We start from the raw sequence: 11,099 nt of genomic DNA, 5'->3' as shown, positions 1-11,099 counted from the left end.
CTCTCTGACAGGACTATCTTTGTGGAATAGTCTCTCATTCCGTTGCTGGTAATATGGAAATATCGTAGTTCTCAACTACAGAAACGCATGTTGTCTGCTGGGGTATACACCGTGTTCTGTGTGGATATCTATGTATCTTCTTTACGGTCGATTTGGGCAGGAAGAAACACTAAGCAGGTTGAGACAATCAGAACCTTTTCTTTGGCCAACTAGGGAGTAAGAACCATGGGAAATTGGACTCTGGACCAGTGGGCATCGCTCAGGAAAACCCAGAGAAAACCATAATCTACAGGGAGGGGGAGGGAGGGAGAGAGACGGCGGTAGCGAACAGGGAATAGCCCCCACACTATTCACCTTTCTTCATTTTTATGGAGCCAGGCCCTGATTATGGACTGACAAGTCGCTTTCTGCCTTGCTCTTTTCCCGTCTCAGACAGCCCAGCCGACATTTAATGGCTGCCTCATTTGATTCCATAACAAAATCAATTATTGAATTTAAAATTTGTGCTCTTTTCACCCCAGAAAAAATCCGGAAAGCAATCCACTTTTTAGCTCCTGGGACCGGCCTCCATTTCTTTTTCTCTCCCTCTCTTTTACACTTTTCGTTACCGGGAAAGACAGGTCCATAATTTGATAGATATCGTCAACCTTCGATTGGGACGGTATAGAGAGTATATTTTTACTCGAAGTGGCAGGATCAGATCAAAGCAAGTCAGTTTGCCCGTCTCCGAATTCATCTCTTCATGTCGCTTCTACTTCTAATCAATTCGTATAGAACAGCACGAGCAAAATCACTCTTTTGTGACGCCCTTTGAATGCTCGCCTCTCCCGTCCCTGAGAATGCCTCCGGATATAAGATGGAATGGAATGGTACGTCATCTTCACCTCTCCTTTCAAAGGTGAGATTTAAGGACCAAATTGACCTCTAAAATCATGAGCCAAGTAATGGTTCCGAAATGAAGAAATCAAGCCGAAAAAAAGAGAGGAGAAAAACAATAAGCAAAGACACTGGAAAATATGTATAGATGGCAAGTGGAAAAGGACGAGAAAAGGAACACGCAAAGAGTTATTGCGATGTTAATAATGCAGAGGCTATCTAAAATGTTCACTTATATCGATTGACAGATTGCTTAAAAATGATACGCGAAATTCCAAATCATTTTTATCACGCAAATAGTGCCATTCCTCATTAGTGCATACTAAGTAAGGGCACATTTGTCGTCATTATGAATTTACCAATACATATGTGAACGTAAAGCTGCTGATTTTACTAACCAAAGTTAAATGGTGGAGTGGGAGTTCTAACTGTAGGACTATAAGAGTAGATGAGGCCAAAATTAAGAAAACACAAACCTGTTCTCGACCCTTGCCCGGTGAAGGGCACGAGAGCATGCATTTGAGACTTTAAATCTGAGGAAAACATGAAACAGCTAAGCTTTTTCAGAGACGCCACTTTGCTTTCATCCGATCTTTGTGACCTGCTAAATGAGTTTTCAAAAGGTTTCAAAGCAACTGTTTTCACACAACAGAGCTGCAAACGAATCTTCAAATCATGCCACAACTTCGTCACTACACAAATTTGAGTTATTTGCCATCAATCAACTCATAATATCATCTAGGCGTGCCAACCGGCAACAATTATGCACCTAAGAACTTGGGAGAAAAGGAACAGACAAAAACTACTCCAAAGCACCTATGTGCCTCCTACACTCAAGAAAGATACAGGGTAGAACGAAAAGAAGATGCTCAGCCTCTATTGTGGTAAAGAATTTAATCTATGATTTTACAATTTTGACCAGCCCTTTCCTGCTGCTCAAGCTGCATGTCAATAGAGGGAGCACTTGAGGCAAAGCTCCTAAAGATTCAGCAGTTATGTAGTAAAAAAGGTCCAGATCTTCTTTCCTACAGATGCTCCACCAGGATGCTCCAACTCATCATCGTAATCATCTTCAGCCTCATTAAGTGCACTTCCATTCTCATCTTCACCAGACAATTCCCCCGTCCCAACTGCTTCTCCGTTTTCATCTGGCTTGGCTAAATTTACACTGTTGTCAACAACATTTACTGTCGTGAACTGCATGAGAACAAGAAGCAAAATTAAGAACTATCTTATGTATGCCTTAATTGTTTGCTCAAAGGACTCTTCTTTGGAATGGTTGGAGCTGGGGATGACAGAAACTTTACCCTGACAACCTTCTGCTGTGATAACTCCATGGTCCTCAAACTTGTGGCCTGTGTCAAGTGCATCTGATTATGATGTTCATCACTGTTATGTGATGGCACGTTATTATCTTCTCCATTTATTGCTTCTTCCCCTCCACCACTAGCGGCTTCTACTTTTCCATCTTGATTTAAGTCAGCTGAGGCTTCCTCTGCTGCCACATTGCCAACACTGATAGATGCCAGCATCAAAAGTCATAATGAGTCAGAAACAAAGTTAACCAAATTTGCCTTATGGCAAGGCTAAGATAACATCATGCATGAAAATTTTGGAACATTCACTTACGTTTTCTGTCGTCTGAGATTGTATCGCTTTTGCCCAGGAGTCTGCACCGCCGGCACATGGACAGTTTGTCGCCTCTTCTTACGCCCACTGACCGAAACACTATTGGAAGGTCCTTCACTATCACCACCATCCTGCTCACTTTCTGTTATTTGAGAACTTTCCGCATGTTGCCGCTTCCTTGGAACATTACTTACTGCTTTCCCCTTATGAACCAAATCAGCCTGGTCTGCCTTGCTCGTATCATCATTAGGCAGCGTATCCTTTGACACATCACCTAGAAAAGCCTTGGCATCTTCAACCACTGCCTTCACCGATCTTGTTCTGTGAATTCCATTGTTTCTCTTCCCACCTTTTCGTCGACTCTTTTTCACCTCAGAATGCTGAGAATCTTCTGGCAGATCAGGCATCTGATCATGCAGATAGTTACTGTCATCAAGAGATGACACATGCCCATCATCAACTTCTTTAATGACGTCAACAGACTTAAATCTTTGGTTGAAAGTCGCCACCTCAACTTTTCCCAATGATGGTTCTGCTTCATCTTCATTAGTGCCATGTCCATTGTTTGTTTCCTCGTTTCTAGCCATACTCAACCTTCCATCGTTCTCTTCAAAGTTAAAATTTTTGTGGGACTGTGGTGAAGCAGAATCATCCTTGATTTTTTTACTTGGAGATAGTTTGAAGATTTTGGATGTGCACTTACGCAGCCAAGACATGTGGCTTCCAGAATCTGAATGAACCAAACCAAGTTCATCAGGAGATTTTTCCGAGGGTGATCTACCAAAAGGACTCATCCTACTGCAAGGCTTATTTGACAACTCTTCCACCAGCCTAGGCGGCGGGAGAATCTCTTTATCCCCCATTTGAGGTAACTGTAGATCAGAGAGTGTAAATTCTCTAGCTTCATCTCCACATTTCTCACAATTCTTGAACTTCTCAACAAACGAAAGGAAGCGGCTTCTTTCCTTAATTAACTCTTCCCTTTGATCCTTCAGCTTATGGCTGAGAAGAAATAGCTGATCAATGTCTTCACGCACTTTAATCTGATTTTCATCCAGCTGTTTCTTATTCAACACAAGGGCCTGTTTGTCTTTCTCTATCCTGTGCTTCTCAGACCTTATTTCGTCCAGTTCTCTCAGAGCACTTTCTTTCAACTCATTTATGCTTTTAAGCTCCTTCTCTTTCTCTAGCTCAAATTGTTTCTCCAGAAGAACCGCCTTTTTCTCTGTCTCCTCCTGCCGCTTTTGGAGACTAGTTTCAAGATCCACTTTCATCAACTCAAATTCCCGGAGCATTTGACTGCGCTCATTCTGCACTTTTTCAGATAAATCAGATTCCTCATGTTTCATCTTGGTGGCAAACAATTCTTTCTCCAGTTTTATCGCTTCCAACTCTCCCTGCATATGCTCCTCCATTTCATGTTTCTCCCTTTTCAACCTTTCTTGTTCAGCAGACTGCCATTTTTCTGACTTCTCTTTCTGCTCCAGAAACTTTCTATTCTCTTCAATAATTGCAGCTCTTTTCTCATCCAAAGCTTCCCACTCTTTCTCAAATTTCTCTCTTTCTTCTTTTAGCTCTTCACTTTCTCTAAGAAGCGACTCTTGTTGAGATCGGCAATTTTCTATCTCCATCTTCAATTCTGCTTGCAAGCGGAGATGTTCCGACCTCTCCTCATCATTTAATCTGAGGTTCTCACTCTCCTCTTTTATCTCCAGCTCCTTTCCAGCAATATCGGCTTTTATTTTCTCAATTTCATCTTTGAGATTCTCCAAGGCCTCTTTCTCAGCAGATAACTGTTTCTTCTCCACCTCCAATTTCTTCTCCTCAGCTTTCATGGACTTCTCCTTCTCTTTCAATATTTTCAACATTGACTCAAGTTCCTTATCTTTCTCCTTAAATCTCTCTGTCTTCGCATGCAAAGCAGACTCTCGCTTCCCCAACTTCTGTTCTTTGTGGTTTATTTCGACTTCCTTCCGCTCAAGTTCTTCTTTCTTAATTTTCAATTCCTTGTCAAGAGATTTCCTCCTCTCTTCTAATTCAGTTTCAAAGCTGAGCATTTTACCATCCAGAAGGGCCTTTTGCTCATCGACAAGTTTCTGGATCTCCACCTGCAGAGCAAGCAGGAATCAATTCTACACTGCTAGACAGGAGCTATAACATAACATATCATCCCATCCACTCCAATCCATCCGCTAAAGTGAAAACTATCATGATAAAACTTCCCTAAATAAAATCAATCAAAACAAAGGTGAACAGAAAACAAAACACAGGGCACCCACAATAAAGACACAAATTACCCCAAAAGACAGAACGATCAACACACAAACACAGAAGAAAACTCCTATGCATAAAAATGTTCATTCACATAATTCACAAAAAAGGTGATTCAATAGGAGTTGTTTCTACTTAACAGTACTAGTCCTGCTTTATCCTGTGCAGGGACATAATATTGAACATCCACAACACCAAGCAACCTGGGATTGGGTCTACTCAATTAGATATTGAGTGATTTAGCACGAAATATTAGTTCTTGCAAAGAATTAAAAACGAAATATACTCATTTAAAAATTGACCTCAATATCAAATGACAAAATGAAAGGAAAACAAGCATCATCAATCCTCAGTGCACAAGAATATGAGTTGCCAACCTCTCATTGTCTTCCCTTTCACACGAAGAAAATGTCTTTCATGCTAATCATATTTGTGTTGACTCATAAGCAGCATTAATGACAAGGACAAGAAGCATGGGGCATGGCAATTTTAAAATTAGTACTTGCAAAAATAATAGAGCTATTCTGTCCAAAAAGAACTTATCCAACACTGACAAGAAAATGAACGAAGTATGAATACTATTCACCTTGAGATACATAATAATGATCACAAGTAGAAAAGCCATTAAATCCAAGTCCATCTTCAAAAACTTTCTACAGTACGTAACACATCAATAATTTCTAGAGAAAGATTATGCATTCAACTCACACTTTCTCTCAGATTCAGCTTGTTCTCCAATGCATTTAGCTTTTCCTCTTTCGATCTTATAATGCTTTCCTTTGACAGTACTTCCTGCGACCAAATTGAAAGGTGAACTAAGCAACTATCAGAAAAATATGATGTAGGTTGATTGCAAAGACCGATAGGAGAATCAGCAGTGCTAAACAGTAAAATTACCTTTTCTTTTGCAGCCAAGTCTGCTAAACTTTGATTTATATGTTTCTCTTTCTCAGGCAACATCGATTTGGATGACTCAATGTTTCTGTAAGCTTCTTCAATATCCCTCTCCTTCTGCATAAGATGTTGGTCAATTTCATTGGCCTTTTCCTCCTTCTCGTTCAGGATTCTCCTATCCTCACACAGCTTCTTTTCCCTTTCCCGCAACTTTTGATCCCACTCTCGTAAATCTTCCCTCTGTTTATAAAATGAGGCCTTGTGTGCTTCTTGCCTGCCAAAAGGGCAATTTTGCAACATTACTTGCTAAATTTCTCTTACAACGATAGCAATGTAAACAACACCATCATGCATGATGCATAAAGATGCACAGGTTGAAAAGAGCATACTCAGTTTTCAAAGACAAACGCTCCCTTTGAAGTACACTTTCGCGTGCCTCCACCTCTTGCATCTTCAAGTCCAATTGTGAACTTTTTCTGCTGACCTCCGCGAGCTTGGCATCAACATCATGCAGCTTCTCTTTCACCTCCAATGACCTATCCTCAATTCCAGTGGTCAAAGCACTTGCTTGAGCCAACTTCTTCTCAGAATCAAGCTTCATTTTGTGCTGGTCATTATGTATTTCGTGCAGAGCCTTCTCAAGCTGCATAAACAAGGTTCATCTATATAACAAATTTATGGAAGACTTCAAACGCTAATCACATTTACTTCCAGTGCTCACATGAGAGAAGATATATTCAAACAATCAAGTTGAAGAACAGCTCTTGTTATATCTTCCCATTTGCAGTGCAACTCTGGCAAAGGAAGAAACAAAGATAACACTTGACTTTTTATACTATCAAAGGAAAATATGGTCCCACAGCACCACATATTAAAACCAATGTCGACAATCCAATTCACCCTAGACATAAATTTGTCTAAACCATGCGTATGCATGTCCTGCTACTCTATGCGTGTGCAAGTGCAATCAAATACCTCCATGTCTGAGAAGACTCAGATTGTAGGAAAAGAGAGCTCGCTCCATAATGGCATAAATCATTAATGCATGAAAGGAGCTCACGGAAGAAATAATTCTTTTCCATTTTACGCTTGGCTTTTACAGAGGAGTAGAGAACCTACTTTTAAGAAGATAGTGACTTGTTGCCATAAAACTAAAACTTCAATAGAATGAAAGGAGCAAGCTCTTATCAAATTATACCATAACCACACAAAAACCAAAAAAAGCTAAAACAGCACTCTTGTTAACCTTTTTGGCACACGAAGATTCTCATCAACAATTCATGAAGGTATAAAGCACAGATAAAGAGCTTGAAATTGTTCTTGAGAATGGGTAGATCACTTTCAGATTTATCAACCACCAGATTAACACAATCAACCAGAATGGCTAATCCACCCTCCAATCAAGCAAACACAAACTGTTGATTTATATGAATGAGTTAGCTACATATACTCAATAAAATTGTCTGGAAACAGAAAAATTGAACATTTTCACACAAGTCCTGCTTTACTGAGACACAAGAGACCAATTGCAAGAAAAGAAACAGGGGAAAAAAGAAAGAAAGACACAAGTCCTACATACGAGAAGTGCCTAACTAAGCAGGGCATTGATCATAGACTCCGCAGGCAGTAATATACACATAATGAACACACATAATCACACAGGCGATCTAGCACTAATGCAATAATTTGGGTTAACTAGTCTAGAGAAAATCCTGACTTGATCAATCCCAGTGCCTACATTTGATTCCGTGTCCACAAGAATGAAATATTGTAATCTAGCACTCTGCAACAATTTGGACTAAAAAGTCCAGAGAAAATTCTGCACTTGAACCCCACTGCATACTTTCGATTCCTTATGCATGACAATGGACTACTATAGAGCAAAAGATCTCGGGTGAGAAATACCCAAAATTTTATGTCTTCGAAATTCTAACATGAATGGCAAGACATAATTTGGCAATCGCATGCAAACTAGTGCTCCAGCAAGGGTTCTCCAGGCTTTTGTCAGATCATAGGAAAAAATCATGTCATAATTAAGCTTGTTTTACCTTTTAACTATCCAATTTAGCAATCCCCAGTGCCCATAAACAAAGTTTTGACAACACAAATTCAGCAAGCACTTTGTCATTAGTTGACTGTATTTCCAAAATAGAAGACAGCAAAGATATTTACAATGCATAATACACAGCATTGAAATAACAAAAAGTTCAAATTGCACGACTGCTAGCAAGAAGTAGCATACATCTGCCATAGACTGCCTTTCAAAAGCCAAGGCTTTCCTCAGATCTTATGTCTCCAGAATTCTAACATGAATAGTAATGCAAGAATTGGCAATGGGAATCAAACTAGTGCTCCAGCAAGAGTTCTCCACCGGGAGTACAGTCTTTATGCGAGATCATAGAAGAACCATCTCGCAGTTGGGTTTGCTTTACCTTTAAGCTATCTGATTTAGCAATCCCTATTGCCCATGAACGAAATTTTGGCAAACAAATTCAGTAGACAGTTTGTCATTAATTAACTGTACTTCCAAAATAAAAGACATTTAAATTGCAATGCAATATTTAGAGCCTTCAAATAAGACCAAATTCAAATTGCAAGACTATCAGTGAGAAGTAGCATACATCTGCCACGCACTGCCTTTCAAGAGCCAAGGCTCTCCTCAGATTTTCCTCTTTCTTCTCAGCTTCAGACATTGCAATCAGATGTGCTGATTGTTCTCGTTTGAGGAGCTGTTGTACTTCCGATAATGCTTGACCTAACTCTTCAAACTTCGAATTCCACTCCTTTTTCTCGATCAAAAGCAGCCCCATATTATACTGGTAATCAAGTAGCTGCCAAAAGAAACAACAAATGCTTGATCTCAGTACGAATTTCACAGGAATCAATTCCTAATTACCAAACGCTAACCTAATTCAACACTACATATAGAAAGAAACATGAAAATTTGTGGCAATTGCACATCGAAAAGTTAGCAAAAGTACAGCTCCACTGTGAACCTGACCAAAAAACAACAATGCCATCAACCAAAATAACAGACGCGATTGTTCCAACTATTAATGCAGACATCATATCATGACAAATCATCAAATGAGAAATGTTTAGAATTAAGCAACTTATTGCATGTTCATCTCAGCAGGATCGAGCTAAAGATCAGTTGCCATTTGAGCCGTATTTGAGAGGCTCATCTTGCCACACACTTTGACAAATTCTAAAGAACCCGTTAACTCTCTTACTATTGGGATTCCTACTGACCCTGCTTATGGAAATGGTAACTTACCTAAAAAGATTGGAGGGTAGTTTCCCCCAAAGGAGCTTAATAAGTCTCGTGACGGCTAAACTGCCAAGTCCATTTAAAGACTACTAAAGAGCTAACAAGTCATCTCAGGACAAACTATGCACTTTATGGCATCCATGTCCTTTCATGTCCCATACCAGCCCTTGACTGGACAAGATGCTTCTTGAATTGTAGCAAACAAAGAAATGATCCTGCGACATCTCACATCATATCTCCTCTAGGGTGGTTGGATTTGTCGATGAATCAGATGTTACACAAGCAATGAGCCCACCTATCCCAAACTGTACCTCACGCTCTGCTTACTCGGGATGGGCATTCATGCATAGCATGATCTCCATCCAGCTAATCAGTTTGATTTGTCAATGGATCAGATGTTAGACAAGCAATGAACCCACCTATCCCAAACTGCGTCCCATGCTTTGTTAACTTGGGTAGGTAATTACACATGACGAAAACATTATAACACTATTGCAAGAAGCAACTACCAACCCACGGCAGCTTTATACACTCGGAGGAACAAGCATGGGACCCGTCAATAATCAAAAATAAAACATACCATGCCCAGTTTATCTCATAAAATATTTATCCTATTCCTCAAACTCTCCCTCTAACAAAACTAATTATTGTAGCGCAACAGACCAAGAACTCCTAAGAACCATTCAGCGGAGGTAATAACCACACCAAGCCTTGGAAATATTTAAAAAAGCAAAAAGCCACGATCCACAATATCGATCAAATTTACCTCGTTTTCGAGCTTGGTGACCTTCTCGGCGATTGCCTGGCGGTCTTTCCTGTCCATCTCCGCTTCATCCAACAGACCCGCCTCCCGAAACCGCCTCCAGTCCTCCACATCCTCCAACCCCTCCAACCCAACATTCCCCATCACATTCCCATCCAGCGAGGCCATCGGCGGCGGGGGCGGCGGCGGCCCCCCCTCGAGGAAAGCCACCGCCTTTCCCTTGCCGCCGCCGCCGCCGGTCCTCGCGGCCTCGGTCCGCGGCGTCAGCGAGATCGCCGGGTACGCCTTCCTCTGGGGAGTGAACATCCTGAACGGGAAGAAAGAACCGGAACACCCACCACGAAACCTCAGCGACCCATCAAGGAGAAAGCCCGAAAGGACCCGGAAAGATTACTTCTTGGAAACCCTAGAAAGCACTCGTTCCAACTCGCGCGCTCCCCAACGGGCAAGAATCAGGAGAGAGAGAGAGAGAGAGAGAGAGAGAATTCGAACGGGGTTGCTACTGTGTTTCTAGAGAGAGAAATAGAGGCGATGGGCGTTGGGGGATTTCGCGTTCGGTGATATTCTCAGAGAGGATTCGTGGAACGAGCGAGCGAGCGTGCGGCTACTTTCCGTCGGGAGGACGCAGAAACCGCAAACGGTGAAAACGACATGTGCAGCAATGCAGCAGGGGCCCAAAAATTTACTGGAGATATATACCAAAGGGTTTGTTGTTTTTTTCCGTTTTATTAATATTGACGAAAAAGCAAAGGGGTCTAGTTTTCTATCCCCCGTATGTTGTTCCTTCGTTACACGTGTTTCGCTTTTTTCAGAAAAAGCCACGTAAAATAAAATCCCAAAGTTCACACATTTAGCCGAATTTTTTTTAGGGTTAATATCTTAAAAAACCTCATACTGGTACACATGTGACAAATTTATCCAAACTATTTTTTTTTGACTTCCAAAACCCCAAACTCCAGTATACATTTAACAAGTTTACCCAAAACTGGTATATTTGTGACAAATTTACCCTTCGTTAATTTTTGTTAAATTTTACAATCAAATTATTAAGTTACTGGATGGTATATTTGTCACAAATTTACTAATTTAAGGTTTTTTGTGGTCGAATAAATTAATTTGGGATACATTTATCATAAATGTACCAGTTTAAGGTTTTTTATGGTTAATCGGGGTAAATTTATCACAAGTATACCAGTTTGGGATTTTTCATGGTCAAAAAAATAGTTTGGAGTAAATTTGTCACATGTGTATCAGTTTGGGGTTTTCTAGGGTATTAACCCTTTTTTTACATCGAAAATCTCAAGATATATTTATTGCGACACATTTAACTCCGCATCAATTTTATACTAGATAAATTTTTCAGCCAAAATAAGGTTAAATGATATTTATTTTGGT

At 40.4% G+C, this 11,099-nt stretch overlaps 1 protein-coding gene across 1 annotated transcript; it reads right to left on the bottom strand.

Annotated features, from left to right (window-relative positions):
- Window positions 1-1,527: 1,527 nt before the first annotated feature.
- LOC104453830 (protein CROWDED NUCLEI 2) lies at window positions 1,528-10,345 on the bottom strand. The gene is made up of 8 exons (XM_010068457.3): window positions 9,708-10,345; window positions 8,292-8,501; window positions 6,060-6,313; window positions 5,674-5,944; window positions 5,485-5,568; window positions 2,506-4,613; window positions 2,184-2,391; window positions 1,528-2,073 (listed from the first exon to the last, which is right to left on the bottom strand). The coding sequence occupies exons 1-8, from the start codon at window positions 10,008-10,010 to the stop codon at window positions 1,870-1,872; spliced, it is 3,642 nt and encodes a 1,213-aa protein (XP_010066759.2). The 5' UTR covers window positions 10,011-10,345; the 3' UTR covers window positions 1,528-1,869.
- Window positions 10,346-11,099: the final 754 nt, after the last annotated feature.

Source organism: Eucalyptus grandis, chromosome 7 (genome assembly GCF_016545825.1).
Source record: "Eucalyptus grandis isolate ANBG69807.140 chromosome 7, ASM1654582v1, whole genome shotgun sequence".
In the NCBI taxonomy this organism is placed as follows: domain Eukaryota; kingdom Viridiplantae; phylum Streptophyta; class Magnoliopsida; order Myrtales; family Myrtaceae; genus Eucalyptus; species Eucalyptus grandis.
This window is presented reverse-complemented; position numbering and strand designations above follow the sequence as displayed.

Excerpts from the sequence above, each read along its gene's own strand:
- LOC104453830 (XM_010068457.3), bottom strand. The coding sequence starts at position 10,010 with ATGTTCACTCCCCAGAGGAAGGCGTACCCGGCGATCTCGCTGACGCCG. Across the intron at positions 6,314-8,291 it reads AAAGGCAGTGCGTGGCAGAT|CTTGAGAAGGCTCTGCACGA; the intron begins GTATGCTACTTC and ends TTGTTTATGCAG. Across the intron at positions 4,614-5,484 it reads AGCTGAATCTGAGAGAAAGT|GTGGAGATCCAGAAACTTGT; the intron begins GTGAGTTGAATG and ends CTTGCTCTGCAG.